Source organism: Falco punctatus (genome assembly GCF_963210335.1).
Source record: "Falco punctatus genome assembly, chromosome: 3".
Taxonomy (NCBI): domain Eukaryota; kingdom Metazoa; phylum Chordata; class Aves; order Falconiformes; family Falconidae; genus Falco; species Falco punctatus.
Window position 1 is genome coordinate 104,076,631 of NC_137582.1, and position 15,161 is coordinate 104,091,791.

Sequence of the window (15,161 nt, forward strand, 5' to 3'; positions counted from 1 at the left end):
CTTGGATGGCTTCTTCATTAGAGTTTGTATCTTCGGAGGGCTTTTTAATTTGTTTTTAGCAGGTGAAAAGCAAAGAATCTCAGCAATTTTGCTGGGAAGGGTAGTTGTAGAAAGCAGCTCGGCTTTGGAGCATCTCCAGAAGAAATGGCCAAGGAAAGAGGGACGTGACACCCTGGGGATAACCATATACCTGAGCTGGATGTGCTCCTGTTAATGTTGCTCCAAACTTTCTGGATCGTCTGTACAGCTCTGTTGAAAGCCAAACGCTGGCCCTCTGCAGACACAGAGAGAGAACAGCCCCATCAAGGCATGCTTCAGGAGACGTGTCAGGTCAAAAGATGTCTCCCAACAGATACATCACTGGAGGTGTCACACCGCACTGTGCCACACGTTGGCTCGAGCTGGGCTTCGAGCCTGTGTGAGACCACATGTGACATCAATCAACCAGGCACCGTGACTGAGGAGCTGAAAAGCCCATCTCACCTATCTTGCTTGCTCACAGCAGAAGACCCTCACCAAGCACCAAATGCCCCAGGAGAAAGGATCTGCCCCGGATCCAGCTCAATGTCTCGGACCTTCACCCTCTCCTAAATTCCCCACCCACCCACCCCCAGAAAAAAACAACTGCTCCTGCAGAGGCACCTCCAGCCTCGATGGGCTGCTCTTGTGTTGGTTGGATTGGCTGCACCATGCAAACGACAACAGCAGCTTCTCAGCAGAGCATCTGGGTGCTGAGGGGCTAACACCCATGTCCCAGGGATGACCAGATTCCCTATCGCACCTGAAAACCCAGGCTGGTCCAGGAATTGCCTGACTGTGTAGTTTTCTGCTTTATGGCTGTTTTGGAAAAGGTGGATCAGGGCATTCTGCAGTTGGAAAATGTCAGGCAGGTGTCGGACGTGTTGGATGTTCTCAAGCTAGAAGAGAAAAACCCAGCATGATTCAAGGGATAGGGGTCTCATCTGCCACCACGGGGTAACCCAGAGGAAGACACCGTCATGCCTGGTTGCTCCAAAGAAATATGGGGAGGGGGGGGGGGGGGGGGGAGGAGGGAAGTTACCCCAGTGCCCCACGCACCCCAACCAGACTGAATCTACTGCATGTGCTTTGGTGGAGAGGGGATGTTCCCACAGCCAACCTTCAACAGAAGCTCCAGCAGAATGGGGTATGGATTTCCAGTGCCTTCTCCATCTTCCTGCTGCAGGAAACGCATCAGGGTCTGGATGGTCATCTTCTGTTCGTATTTCCACAGGCAAGGCTGGTTGATCAACCCCTGACTTGGCAGGTCTTTGAAATGCGGTGTCTGGCCATAAGCAATTTTCAGGAGGAGGCTGGAACCATGGGGACCTCCATTCATCCTCTGCTCCTTGACAGAATTAAGGCTCTGCTCCAACTCCTGCAAGGACCCAGAGTCGTTAGAAGCCACCCTTGTTACCCAAGTAGGCCGAGGGAATTCACAGGGTCTTGGGGCAAAGAAAAGTAACAAGGACTCTGGAGAAGTATGGGGCATGGTGAGAACTTGCCACCAAAGGGACAAGATCAGAACTGCCCAGGGAGAAACCCAGAGGTGATTTTCTCCAAGGGAAGAAAACCAGCTGGTTTCCAGGGAGGACTGGCCTATAAAAATCATCCAAGAAAACAGCTCTCTGCAGCAGCAGAGCGGGAGACCACACCAGGATGAAGTCACAGTTTAAAGAAGAGGGGGCGAATCTCTTCTTCCACGTGAGAATGCCCTGAGCTCAGCGGATGTATCTGGACATGGACACGGCCATGAGCAACGCAGCACTTTGGCTATGCAACACCTGCGAGCAGCAGCTAGGCACAGGCATACCTGAAAAAATGGCTGAGCCAGGGCTTTGAAGGAGGTTTCCCATTCTTCTCGGTCTTTCTTCTGATTCAGGACGCTCAAGACTACGCTCTGGTCTGTGGAAGACATGAAGGAATATGTGAGCTTTTACTCTGTAGACCCTGGGCTCTGCCCAGAGCTTTGTTCGGTTTCTTGATGGTGAGAAGTAAGATGAACTGGAAATAAGAGGAACCAAGAGCAGAAGGGATGACACAGATGCCTAATTGGAGCAAATTATCTCCCAATCTGCTCATGCCCTCAGGCTGGTCTGGCATGAGTGCTTTGAATGAGTTCACTGCCTTCATGGTCCTCCCTGTCTTCTCACCAGTTCCCCAGGATGGAGACTGACCCAGGAAGGAGGAGCCAATGACACTGGTCCTGATTAAAACCCAGCGGCCATGAGCCTACTGGTGGCCTCCCGGTGCTTCTCAGCACCTCTTTACCTGTTGGTTTGTAGTTGCTCAGGTGCTGTAGAAACAGATGAACAGTCACCACAGCATCCTCCACATTCCTGCTGAGTGCTTCTGCCAGGCACGCCACATCCTTCTGAAGGTGGTCCCAAAAGAACTCTTCCACATTGTCTGGTTTCCTTTTCATCAGGTCTAAAATTGCCTAGAAGGTGGGGCAGGTTCCTCCATTAGGCTCTCGAGGTCTCCTGACAAGCTAGGCTGAACGCTTCTCACAGCACAGTGGTCGCTCACCTGTTGGTCAATGTAGACCCCCAGCAAGAGGGATGAATGAAGCAGAGCTCTCGCAAGACTGACGCAGGCAGGCGATAGACACCTCTCTGAGTCATTCCTCCGTACCAGAGGGCTCTCCAGGATGTACCCTTTCTCTGTTTTATCCGTGGTGCTGCGTTCAGAAAAGGCAATTACCCACCATGTCTTTTGCTAGGGCCCACAGTGGGACCACAGGATGCAGAGACCTTTGCTTTGGCCAGCCACGGAATTTTCCCTGTGCCTGTGGCTCTGCAGGAGGGTTGGGTGGACGGGTGAAGCCCTCTGGGGCTGCGGAGCCGGGAGGGTTGACTTACATGACATTCTCCGTGAAGCCTGCCTCAGGTCTGTGGTTAGTTCCCCCGACAATGGCACCACACTTACATTTCTTCCATTCCATGGGAAGGCCACACTGCATTTGAATACGTGAGCATGGAGTGAGAGACAAGTCTGGAAGCCCAGCTGGGTGCTGAAGGCACCAAAGGGAGTTTCCACGTCCTCTACCTGGCTTTCTACATGGGGTCATTGCAACAGCTTAACAAGAGGCAGGAGGAGATGTGTGCCTATGAGCAAACATCTCCAGAACAACCAGGTTCTTCCTACAGCCAGCAGGACAAGTCCAGGCATCAATTTGGGGACAAGAGGAACCAAGACCTGGAAGCACCCACTTCCCTCCACTGCTTCCATGGGGACACAAGTCCCAGCTCCATTTAGCCTGGGAGAAGAGCCCACCTGGCTTGGAGGACAACCCACCTGGCTTCTGAGCCTTGCAGCTGCTCTTGCAGCTAAAGGACCACTTGACACAGAGGTGACATTGGAGTGCACATTAGAAGGAGAGCAGGGCAGCAGAAGGAGCATCTATAGTGACCACCCAGTAGAAACAGCCAGCCAAGAGGCCAAAGTGTGCTCCAAGATGGTGCAAAGGGGATGGGAAGCTCTGGGAGCCAGAAGAAGACCTAAGAAGCTCATCCCAAGCCTGGCTTTTCTCATGGAGACAGCAGAGATGCAGTGAGAAATTCAAGAAGACAGAGCTGCAAAGACAACCAGCCAGGAGGAGACACTTACATTAGTGACAATCCAGTATGAGCCGCACTGACAACCTACATGTGAAAGGGGATACAGTTAGTCTGTTACCTCCCACAACAACCTTCATGATGGGAACATGGCCAGAAGCTCACCAAGAGGATGACAGGCTGGTCACCTGCCTCCTGGCATCCAGCCCCACCACATGCCTCTCACAGAGCTTGTCATAAAGGGAGCCAATGCTGGATCTCCAGGTGGAGACCACGAAGGACTCAACAGGAGGACAGTGACGGCCTTCAGGAGTCTTTAATCCCTTCCCTCCAAACCGTGGCTGGTCTCAATCAGTTGCCCTGCATGCACAGGAGCAGTGAGATTTGCCCAATACTTACGCCACACCTTATCTGTTGATCCAATTTTCCAGTTCTTCACATCAAAAAGCAGGTCTCCAGGCATGGTGGGAAGGTAGGACCCCTTGGAAAAGAAACACAAAGGAAAGTGAAGTGTGGGGTAACCATCCTCCTAGCTCGCTTCACTTGTCTGAGGAACAATTCTGCTTTTAAAGCAAGCGGTGGGGAGGAAGGGTCCTCCTACACGGCCACTGTCATCAGGGAGAAACTTGTGGTAAGGGAATGGGAGACAAGTGGGGGAGCAAGGTACATCAGACAGAGAGACGTGAGGCTGGAGTGACCAGACATGAGCAAAGTCCCCAAAAGTCCCAATTATTTATGAGTTTGGATTCTGGAACTGAATACACCATAGGCCAAACATGGTCTTGATGGGAAGGGAGATGATCCAGAGGTGGCTGTTGCCTTTGCTTCCAAGAAAAGAAACACAATGTCCTGGTTGCTTCCTGCAGCTCTCAAATAACAGGAGCAACTTGCGTGTGGACAGACCTGAAGGGAAGCCTCGCTCAGGAATGAGCATCTCCACTGTCACCTGAGCGATGGAAGACCTTTGGCAGAAGGAGGACGCTTGGGCTGGGCTTCAAACCACCTAATCTCTGTCAAAGAAGCTCTGCCATGCCCTCAGCTTCCTTGAGTCAGTAAAGAGACAGGCATCTCCCATAGACCATACATCTTCTCCACATTGAAGGTAGACCAGGATGGATGGTCATAGTTACTTTTCAACCCAAGGAACGAGAAGGAAGAGGAACAACAATCTAAAAAGCAACAAGCTTTGACCAAAACAAAGCCTGCCTGCCAGGACACGTGCCAGGACAGTGAGGTGGAGACAGTTGTGCACCTCAGTCTTGCAACTCACTTTCACCACAGCAGGCTTGAAGCAGATGTTCTTGAGGAGCTGAGTGATTTGGTTTGGGAACAAGGCCAGAGTGAGCCCGGTGTGAAAGACCACCTCCAGCAGGCTTGGGTCTTCACTGTTACCCAAAGCATCCATGATCTTCTTCAGTTTGTCTTCCAGCAGCTCATCTGGGGTGGGTGTCAACTGGAGGATGCTCTCCATTCGTCTCATGACAGACTACAAAAATTGAACAAAACAGACATAAGTGAAGGCAACCAGCACGGCAACCCCCCTGCAAGGGGTTTTCTGGCTTCACCACTGAGGTTCAGTGTTCGTGCAAAGTCTGCTGTCCATCAACACAGATGAAAACCTCCTGTTCCTGGGAGGTTCCAGACCAACCATCGGTTCCAGACCAAAAAACGTGGAAACCTCCTGATAGAGACACGACAGATACTCACTATCAAGCTCTGGGTTTCTGTGGCGTCTTTCCTTTTTAGCTGGTTTTGTGCTTTGTCCAGCACCGAAAACATCAGTGGTATATTCAACCAGGCACTTCTATCCTGAAAAACGCAGATGCACATTGTTATCCTGAGAAGCAAGCGTGGAAGTGCACGAAGACCAGGTTGACTGCACCCTATGAGGGCCTGTCGCTCTCCTCAACTGGAAGGGATCCCCATAAGTCAATATTATAGGGATCGAGCTTGGCGAATCCCACCCACCTCAGCTCTGCTTTGAAACAAGGCTCTCAAGAAACAACCCACCTGCAAATTTTCTACCCCTCGGGGTAAAATCCACTTCTCCACCTTGAGGATCTTCCACATAGAGGTGAGTCCGTAGAGGTCACAGAGATTTCTGATGAGGAACACCTGAGGCCATGGAGTTGGAGACTTCGCAACCATGTTCTTCATTGCATTCACCAGGTCTTGCTCTTTCTTACTGCCCTCGGCCGCGGGCACATTGGGATATGCAGCTGGAAAGGAGGTTTGTTGTTATGCCCAGTCCCCAGTGTGGTGACACATCACACGTGTCCTTCACCCACGTGGCCGCCACGGCAGTTTTGGATGCAGTAGGATCTAGGTTGCAGTAGGATCTTCTCCTCACAGGTTGAAACATGGCTTCAAGCCAACGTACAGGGGGTCCCTTAATCCTTGGGGAAATACTTGGAGAACACAATGAGTCTGGGGGCTGAAGAGCTGGAAAGTTTGTCCAAAGCAACTCCAGTTTTCATCAAAACAGTAATTGTACAGCAAAAACATCTGGGGCTAGTCCTTTCTGGGGCTTGTTCTAGACTTCCTCAGTGGTAGGCACGGGTCTCACGCTATGCTAAGAAAAAGAACTCACCAGAAAGCAGCTGTCTACCGAGCAAGGTGGCCACGTGGCTGATGGAGAGCCGGATCTGGGCAATGAACTGCAGGGTGTTGATTCTTGAGACCTCAGGCTTGCAGAAAGCAGATAGGTCCGCGGTGGAGAGGCAGTTTTCGGCAAGCTGGCTGACATCTTCTTGAGAAGAAGGATACATAAAATCCTGCTCGAGAGAGACAGTTTGTAAGAGTCTGAAGGTGGATTATAACCGAGCAGCTCCTTCTCCTCCCCTGTGCCTTCTCCTCGTCTTTAATGTGAGCTCCTCCTTTGGCTCCTCATCCATAAAAAGATGTAGAGGAGGGGTAATTAATGTGATTAATAGGTTTTAGCTGGGGTGGTAGCTCCGAGTTACAGTGTTTGTTGGGATTCCCGGTGCATCCCAACAGGTACTCACCTCCAGACAGTGCACCACCATGAAGTAGAAATGCTCCCTGTTACTTTCGTTGGACATTATCTTTTCCTCCATCTGGGATAGGTATTCCTCTAAGTGAACCTTGACATTGTCGAACCTAGGGTAGAAAAGGACACAGAACATCAGCATCCACATAGCCAACGGGTTCAGCGATGGGGTTTGGGAGCAACCCTGGGGCTGACCCGCATCGCAGCATCAGCTTCAGGAGGGAGGACTGGATGGTAGGACTGGTGTCCATGCACTCTTCAAAGGGCGACAACTCGCTTTTTGGCTTGTACACTAGGAAGGAAGGATGACACCCATTATTTGACTTCCAAGAGGATGAGGTCAGGCCAGCGTCAATTGGAATCAAGCTCTTTTACCCCTTTTCCCCGCCTGATGATCAGGGTTAGGTTTGCAAGCCACAAACTGGATCAGTCGCTGAATGATTTTGGCAGACGGTGCTTCTCTGTCTCCCAAAAAGTACATGGTGATAAACTCAACAAAGAAAGAATTGCATTTCCTCCTGAATTTGTTGTGACAGGCAACGGCTTCCCTGGAGGGAAGAAGAAAACTTGTGGTCAACCTCCAACCAAGGACAGAAACAATATTCCTCCCTCTGCAGAGCCCGGGACCCAAACCAGGGAGATGAGGTGGCCATTTGTTCAGGCACCAGCAACTTCTATCTCAATAATTAACATGAAGACACTTGAGATAGGCAGGTTTTTGCCAGCACTGGGATACCTCGTGGCTTCTGAAGCCGTGGGTGTGTAATCCTCCGAGAATTCATTCTTGCAGATCTTACACTGCTTGTTCTCCCACTCCAGGATGCAGCGAGTGCAGAAGATGTGGCTGCAGGGCAGCTCTGCTGGGTCAGTGATCTCCCCAAGGCAGCTCTTGCATTCCTTCACACCCTTCCTGAGGGACATCACCAAACAAAGAGGCAGGTCAACACCGCTGCCGGATTTGAGGAGGGGCACAGGTTGACTCCAACCTAATGTACACTCTGAAGTGGTGTTGAAGCTGGGTGGGCGATTTTATCTAGTCTCACTGTTGAGTACAGGACCAAGGGGACCCACCACCGCTTCAAGAACCAGCAGCTTCTAAGCTACCTGAGGACCATCCTATCTTCGTGAGGATGGCTGGAAGAAGGGGATGGAGAGCCTGGGTGCTCAGGGGAGCTGGTTTCTTTGGCACCACACCTAAGAGAAGTTCCTCCAAAGATGATTCATCAGCTCCAAGACAGGCTCTCACCCCTTGGCTTCATCAACATGGCCTCCCTTTGGCCCACAGGGGTTCACTCCTAGTGCTGACATATTCCCCCCACCCTTCACAAACATGGCATTGACGGAGAAGGAGCCCGAAGTTAACCTTTTTTCAGCTCAGACTTACACCAGATACACAACATCAGCATTCTCGTTGCATTTCTTAAGCACCTTAGTCACCAAATCAAAAGTGTTCTCAGGCTCAAATCCTGGAGTTGCATAGAGGCGCTGCAAGAGACAAATGCACAGCGCAAGTTCAGCAGAAACATCTCTCCAGTACACACAGGACACACATTATGGGACATCAATGCTTCAGGGACACAGGGGCAGATCTATGTATAGGTGTCTCTGCCTGGACCTCTGAAGGTCAACAACCCGGATCAATCCTTTAAATTCTCAAGGAAGCCTTTCTTTGATTCCAAATCCTCATTTTGGATTCTGAATCCCAATAGTGTTTGTCTCTTGGATGGTGTTTCCAGCCTTTGCCCATAGAGCCCTCCCTACAGCTGGGAGCAGAGGTGTCCTGCAAGAGAAGAGCCTTCCCAAGCTTCACAGCCATGAGCTGCCCCAGGAGACACCTACATTCCAGAGGAAGATGAACTGCTTCACCACAAGCCTCAGGAGTTTCTCGTCTATTTGCGTCTCGTTGTGTAGCAAGTGGTCGATCAACATGTAGACAATGTTGGTGCAGGTCCAGCGATGCCTGTAAAACACACACACACACACACACAAACGTTGGACCAGAAGACCCCCTGAGGTCCCTTCCCACCAGTATTTCTGTGACTCATCCCAGGTAGCCTGTGGTCACTTGAGGGTACAACACCTTCTGAGATAGCATTAGAAGGAAAAATATACAGGAATACTTCTGTCTGTGCTGCTTGTTTAATGATCCTTGGGTCAAACAGAAACTGCCAGCCTAGTTCTGGGTGTAGTCTCTGGAGAGACCTACTTGTCCCACTCCGGAAAGCGTTTTGGCACCATCAAGCATTTAAGGAGAAATTCCACCAGAACTAAATTTGATCGTGATGAAACATCCACCTTTTTTTCTGGAGCCACTTTGCCACCGTGTTTGTGATAATGAGGAAGGACCAGGAAGGAGTGAACAGTTGGAGGACTTGTGGCTCGAGCTTCCCAAGAGGAGAGCAGCTTCAGTTCACCTGATGTTCAGACGTCAAGAAGTTTGCTTGCACTACTGTCAACAGAGAGGGACCAAACTTACAACACAGACTCTAGGAGTTCCTTCTTCTTCTGGTAGAACTGAAGCTGGTAATTGTCCAGGCTGACCCACTCCACCCAGGGCTTAATGGACTTGACACTTTTGAGCCACGCTATGCAGGCATCAAAGGGCAAAAGTCCTTTTTCAGAGGGTTGCACTTTCTTCAGAAGAATGTTCAAGGCATCAAGAGTGACAAACTGAAATGGTGTTCACAAAGAGAGAGAAGAGTCTAGGTAAAGAACTAGCCTTGCTCATGGGTGGCACAGAGGGAAGGGATACCACATGACTATATGGGTGGTATAGCTTTTGGAGTTGTTGACAGGGCTAAGTTAGAAAGAAATGGACTTTTGCGGGTGAAGTTCTAGCATTTGTAAACCAGGAAGGGCTTTAATGAACCTGACCATGCCTTGGAGAAGGAAGGATCTTAGAGTCACCATGGGGGGGTCTCTAAAAACTTCATCTTGCTGCTCTAAACAGTAAGAAACTTGGGAGGAATGTGGACGCCCCCACACGGACACGCCAAGCTAAGGAGCTGGAGCCCACCACTGAAAGGTGACACAAAAATTCGCACCCACTTCTAGGGTCAAAGTGCCCAAGGGGACTTCAACATGATACCCAGAGTGACACAAACATGAGGATGTCTTACTGTTTACAGAGTATGGAATTAAATGATGGAAGTTGTGAAGACCATCACGTTCAAATGTGGTGGGAGAAGGATTATAGAGCAAACACAGCTCTTTGCTCACCATTTCTGGGGGGTTCTTCTCATACATTGCCTGCAGCTCACTTATGACAGTGTCATTGCTTCTTACTATGTCAACAAAGAGCTGATAATCATCTCGGAGATAGAAATATTCCATGTGAAGCCAAATTAGGGAAAAGCTCATCTCCTTCCTGACCACAGGGAGGCAGAGCTGTTCTGCGCTGGCTAGGAAAACTTTTGAGAGAATCTGCAAGTAAAATAAAAGGTGTTATTTCTGCTCAAAGTGAACAGCAAGGGGACTAAGGTGGGATGCTCAGCATTGCTGTTGTATCCCATATGAAGTTTCCTCATCAAAATTAGTTTTCAAGGTGGAATGAAGACAAAATGTTCGTGACAGTTGAGGAGTAGCCAGAAAGCAGCACAAGGGAGGGCTTATCAAAACATCAGACTTGGCCATAAGGGTAAGACTAGGGCCAAGGTCAATGCCAGTTGAAGATGGTGCTCTACCCAGCCCTACTCACCTCATAGACAGAGGGGTCTTGTCCAGGAAATGTCATCCTGAGAAAGTCGTTGGTGTAATAGTGTACCATTTCTAGGTTGCTATGATCCAGCATCAAGACTTTCTTGATGAAAGATTGGTAGAACTCGGCCACTTCCATCGTTGGCTTCTTGGGCTGACCTAGAAGGAAGACCGAAGAGATTTATGGCCACTTAGTGGATAATGGGAGCTCCTCATTAACACCAAGGTGGACACACGGCCAACTGCAAAGCCACGGGTGAAGAGGCACAATGCCTCCATTGGAAGAGGAGATATAACATGGAAGAAATGCACAACACAGTTCTGGGTCATCTGAGTGAGGAATACAGCCCTCACAGTTCCCCCTACTAAGGACACGGATTTTTTGGCAGCTTTATTGGGTTAACATTCCCCCTGGAAAGTCTGATGTTACCTTTCCTATGATAGACCTTCTCCCATATGTCGTCCAGGTAGGCTTTCAAAACCCAGCTGAATGGGAACTGGCAGGAGAGGGACGTGTTGGGGTCTTTACTCATTGATAACACGGAAATCTTAGCATCCGCCACCCTTGAATTCAAACAGTGCAGACAGAAGCATTAAATTGTGCAACGGACAGTGCAAAAGAGGTCCAGAGATGGGCCACCTCAGAGAAGTTCCCAACACCTACTGACATGTTTTTGCTTTAAAGGAGTCCAAAAACCGGGAGAAATTTGGTAGGAAAGTCAGGGAAAACTGGGCAAGAGCAAGGAAAGAACCAATTTTGCCAACAGCTTAAAAAAACAGGGAAGTTTTGGTGCCAGTGGCTTGACACCCAAGACCTTCCATGGCTAGGTTATCAACATCTGCACTTCAAGCATGAGCTACTGCTTCACTATGAACACCGGCATTCACTCTCCTAAGGCAAACCACCCCCTGTACATTTACACCCTGTCTCTTACTTTCTGGTGTATTTAATTTTTAGGAATTTTTCTTCTTGGAACATCTGGAGCCACAGTTCTGCAAGTGGAGAGCCTTGAGAAAGATGATCCAGGTTGTTGTTTGCATCCACCACAGCGAGAATTTGGGCAAAGACGTTCACCACGGTGTCTTCCAGGTATGTCCAGAGTGCTTGTCTGGAAAGGGAAATTACACGTCTCATGGCATTTCTCCCCTGCCTCCCACCAAGAAACCCAGGGGACAGTACTGGTCTTGAAGACCCACAAGTCAACCAAAATAACCCAACCACTTCTCAAAACACCAAGTGTGGGTGTCCAGGCTTGACGTTAACCATCCTTATCTATCTCACAGTCAACCAATGTTGTTGGCTTCCAGAAAAGCCCTTCCCAAAGAAGCTTCCTCAAAATTAGCGCTGCCCTTAATTTATTTTTTTGCTTTTGAGAGCATGAGCTTTCAGCAAGCACCTACTTTGTTCTTGGTTGCTAAAAAAAACCCCAACACTTCTTTAGACACTTCTTGGTGGTCACGTCTTTAAGCAAGGTGCCCATACTTTATGCAGAGTGGTTTTAGGGACAGAATTACTTGATATTAGGGAAGTGGCCCACAGCCAGCACTACCTGAACGATGTGTCTTCCAGGATGAATTTGGTCGAGAGTGCCCTGCGGAAAATCCATTCCCTTGGTTCTTGCATCAGTTTGTCTCGTTCTTCTAGGAGACAACAAATTCTTCTCTTCAGGATGGTCATAAAATGCCTGGAAACTAATCACAAAACAGCGCTGGTTAAAATCCATCTGGTGCTCATCTCCAAGTAGGAGACTCCAGCAAAAACCTGCAAAGGATTTTGGTCGCCAGTTTTCCACTCAAAAAAAAAAAATCACACCACTTAATATATTTTTTTCCCCAGTCCTATGCAGAAACCAACTTCCACTGGCCAAGTGACATCTCTCTGGGATTATCTACCAAGGTCTGCAGCAACGCTTTGTGGTTTAGTACAGATTCTGATTGTGCCCATGAGGGATGCTGCAGGGAGGTGGAGGAGGCCCCACACAACATCGCCCTCTGTCTCCTGGGTGCTTCTCCACCCACAGTGGCTTTGAGGGACACCAGAACTGGCTCTTAACCTATTTGTCGTCTTCTTCAGCCACACAGCTTACAATGTGCCTGTTTTAGGAAGAAGTCGCTTCTAGTTCTCTCTGCTCACGTACCACTACTCTGAGTGTGGAAAAGCAAGTTGTGAAGGATCTTGATTCTCTTTGTTGGGCGCTTGTTGTTGTCGTTCTTGTCCTCCAGCTGAATCACAGCCTTCTGGATGCTCCCTTTGATCATCATGTCCACATTGAGGAATTGTGACTGGAAAAGACCAGAGGTCAGTTGGTTGCTCCACACTACTTTGCTCTCATTTGCCTGGGGACACTTGTCCTGGGACACCATCCTCTCCAGAATTTAGCACAGTGGGCCCCAAGGTCTGTACCCATCCCACTGTCCCAACAAACGCTGGTTAAGTCAGTCCCCGGGGCACAAAGGGCTGCAGATGTCCCTGGTAAGGGACTTAGCTTTGTTGACAGTGACAGAAGGCTCCTGGTCTTGCACTGGTTGCTCACAGCAGGGCTGGGAGACCGCCACCCCACCTCAACCTCACAACGTGACCCAGGGACACCCGTGGCTATTCTTTCCTCTGACGGGATACCAGCCCAAGCAAAGACCTTCAAAATCAGATCCCAAAATGTCCGTTGATACCCAAGCCAGTTCGTGTATAATGACATGTGCCATAAAATGAGGAGGGGGAAAAAAAAGGGGAAAAAAATCATACATTTTCCTCTGAGTAAAGATCTGAGTCAGTGAGGCTTCCTGGGGCAGCAGAATCCTCCAGAGAATCTGAAATCACAATCAACCATGTGACTCAGCTGTCAAAACCCCAACAAGAGACACTTCCTTCCACAGGAGGCAGCGGGAGTGCCTTGACAATCAACAGGAATAAATAAAGCAGCACTGGGGTGGAAGCCACCCAGCTGCTTGGTATCAGCTTCTGGATGACACGAGACCCTCAGGCTTGGGGAGCAGTTGGCTGGATACCTCTAAGCAAGAACACGGATTCAAGATGCTGCCTGGGGTTGGCTTACAACGATGGACCAAACCATTTCTGCCCCACTTGCCCAACCATCTAGTCTAAGAATGAGGGCATCAACAAGCATGTGTTGACTCTGTACAGAAGTCTCCAGCAGCACAGCTACTTTGCCATCATTAACTGCTGCTCCACCATCACAGTGGGCCCGTTAAGAGGCAAAAGCTGCATTGCCATGAAGACCTAAGAAGCAGCAAGTGCTCCTGGGACCCGCAGCTTGGGATCTGCTAGATCCAGGTGTGGTTTTATCCACAGGTAAGACATCAGAAGATGGGGCAGTGGGTTTCTGGAAGGGACAACAGTAGGGAGATGGTGGGTTTACAGTGAGCGACTTGTTACCTGTTGAGAGATGCTGCTGGGAGCTGCGCATGAAAATCTCTGCAATGGTCCTTTTGGAGAGCTGGCCAAGATTGGCCTTGAAGTTCTCTGAAGGCATCAGGTCATCCAAGTGGACAGACTTCCACTCACCTAGAGGGGCAAGAGGATGGACAAGTCCATCTGCTCTATTTTGGAGAAACCAGTGAGCTTGGCTGCTCAGATTTACCAGTCAACCAGGGCAGGAAGACAGCAAGAGATGGAAGATCCACCACTTCACATGTCTTCATCTTCCCCTCCCACCTTTTTCCCGACCCAAAGCAGTGACAGTAACCTTACCGCTGTCAAAAGCCAGGTAGCTGCACCCTCCCATGACCCGGGGGACTTTAGTGATCAGCACAACATGAAACAGATGGGGGCTGTCCGCCCTCCTTCGCTCGTCTGTGATGCAGTACCTGGAAGCACCACCAGAAGGTCAGAGATGGTTAATTCCAGACTAGTTCAACCCATCTCTCCAAGCAACGACTGCTTCTCCTCCCTCTGTGAGCTCTTCCAGGGGTTAATCTCCCTACCAAAGGCTGCAGCCATCTGAACCTGCTTTCCTGGGTGGATGCCACCCAAAGATGACATTCTTTCTGGCCATCGCTGGTGAAACCTGCTAGAGCCACAGGGGCAAATGAGACAACAGAGGCCAGAGCACAGCCCAGTTCAAGTCTTAGAGGGGAAAAACAGCCAGAAGGCAGCACAGGTTTCTGAGTAGTCTGTTGTGCCTGGAAGAAAGGAGAAAGGAGGAGAGGGGAAGGAGGACGGGGAAAAGACGACAAAGGATGAAAGATGGAGGAGGACAAAGGATGGAGGAAGAAGGAAGGATGCTTACTTGGCACAGGCCAGGAGTCTTTTGCTGCTCTGCGGCTCGTCGAAATGAAACTGAACGAGGAGCAATGTCACTTCTTGTGTCTCTTTGAAGATTTTCCTACAATGAAACTACCTCTTTAATGCATTCTCCTAGAAAGGTCTAATCCCACACCACTTCGAAGCACTGTAAGAAGTGGAAATCACCTGCGAGGTTAAAGAAATATCAAAGCCCACCTGAGGTCCTGGCGGAAAGCATGTTCAGTGTCAAATTGGCCTAGGAAGAGGCAGTGGATTTTATCTGAGAGACTGAGCGTCTTCCTCAGCACTTCTAAATCCTTCTGGTTTAGCAGCCTGGCATGGGTAGAAACCTGCGGTAAAAAGGAAAGCCAAAAGAGGTTGGTCCTGCTACCTCAAAGGGGTGGGATTCTCCAGGGCATCTCCATTGGTGCTTATCTACAGGCAACTGGAAGGTGCCTTGAGTATCTCAGCCCAAGCCAGAGCTGAGCAGATCCCATCTGCCTCCTGAGGAGAGGCAGAGTCTACCCTGGCTGCAGATGACCACAGAGACAAAGAGGATGGACATCAGTCTAACCAAGACCATGGGACCACCATGGTCCCTTGGAAAACAAACAGCACCCTTGGGTGCTTTACAGTC

The 15,161-nt window shown here is 49.7% G+C and overlaps 1 protein-coding gene across 19 annotated transcripts in view; it reads right to left on the reverse strand.

The window, feature by feature from the left end:
- Positions 1–15,161, reverse strand: part of LOC308061050 (E3 ubiquitin-protein ligase rnf213-alpha-like) — a 46,774-nt gene that overhangs the window by 4,198 nt on the left and 27,415 nt on the right. For all 19 annotated transcript variants that reach the window (XM_080380528.1, XM_080380529.1, XM_080380531.1 and 16 more), the window contains 31 exons: positions 14,741–14,874; positions 14,529–14,624; positions 13,991–14,106; positions 13,676–13,804; positions 13,025–13,089; positions 12,420–12,564; positions 11,832–11,973; positions 11,217–11,390; positions 10,712–10,845; positions 10,283–10,440; positions 9,805–10,008; positions 9,062–9,255; positions 8,425–8,545; positions 7,970–8,070; positions 7,322–7,495; positions 6,961–7,133; positions 6,781–6,877; positions 6,581–6,695; positions 6,166–6,349; positions 5,586–5,794; positions 5,283–5,384; positions 4,846–5,061; positions 3,975–4,056; positions 3,628–3,662; positions 2,880–2,974; positions 2,548–2,698; positions 2,290–2,458; positions 1,832–1,923; positions 1,139–1,396; positions 782–917; positions 191–274 (listed from right to left, as the gene is read on the reverse strand). In XM_080380528.1, coding sequence (XP_080236654.1) covers positions 191–274; positions 782–917; positions 1,139–1,396; positions 1,832–1,923; positions 2,290–2,458; positions 2,548–2,698; positions 2,880–2,974; positions 3,628–3,662; positions 3,975–4,056; positions 4,846–5,061; positions 5,283–5,384; positions 5,586–5,794; positions 6,166–6,349; positions 6,581–6,695; positions 6,781–6,877; positions 6,961–7,133; positions 7,322–7,495; positions 7,970–8,070; positions 8,425–8,545; positions 9,062–9,255; positions 9,805–10,008; positions 10,283–10,440; positions 10,712–10,845; positions 11,217–11,390; positions 11,832–11,973; positions 12,420–12,564; positions 13,025–13,089; positions 13,676–13,804; positions 13,991–14,106; positions 14,529–14,624; positions 14,741–14,874 — 4,285 coding nt within the window. The remainder of the gene's footprint in view (positions 1–190; positions 275–781; positions 918–1,138; positions 1,397–1,831; positions 1,924–2,289; positions 2,459–2,547; positions 2,699–2,879; positions 2,975–3,627; positions 3,663–3,974; positions 4,057–4,845; positions 5,062–5,282; positions 5,385–5,585; positions 5,795–6,165; positions 6,350–6,580; positions 6,696–6,780; positions 6,878–6,960; positions 7,134–7,321; positions 7,496–7,969; positions 8,071–8,424; positions 8,546–9,061; positions 9,256–9,804; positions 10,009–10,282; positions 10,441–10,711; positions 10,846–11,216; positions 11,391–11,831; positions 11,974–12,419; positions 12,565–13,024; positions 13,090–13,675; positions 13,805–13,990; positions 14,107–14,528; positions 14,625–14,740; positions 14,875–15,161) is intronic.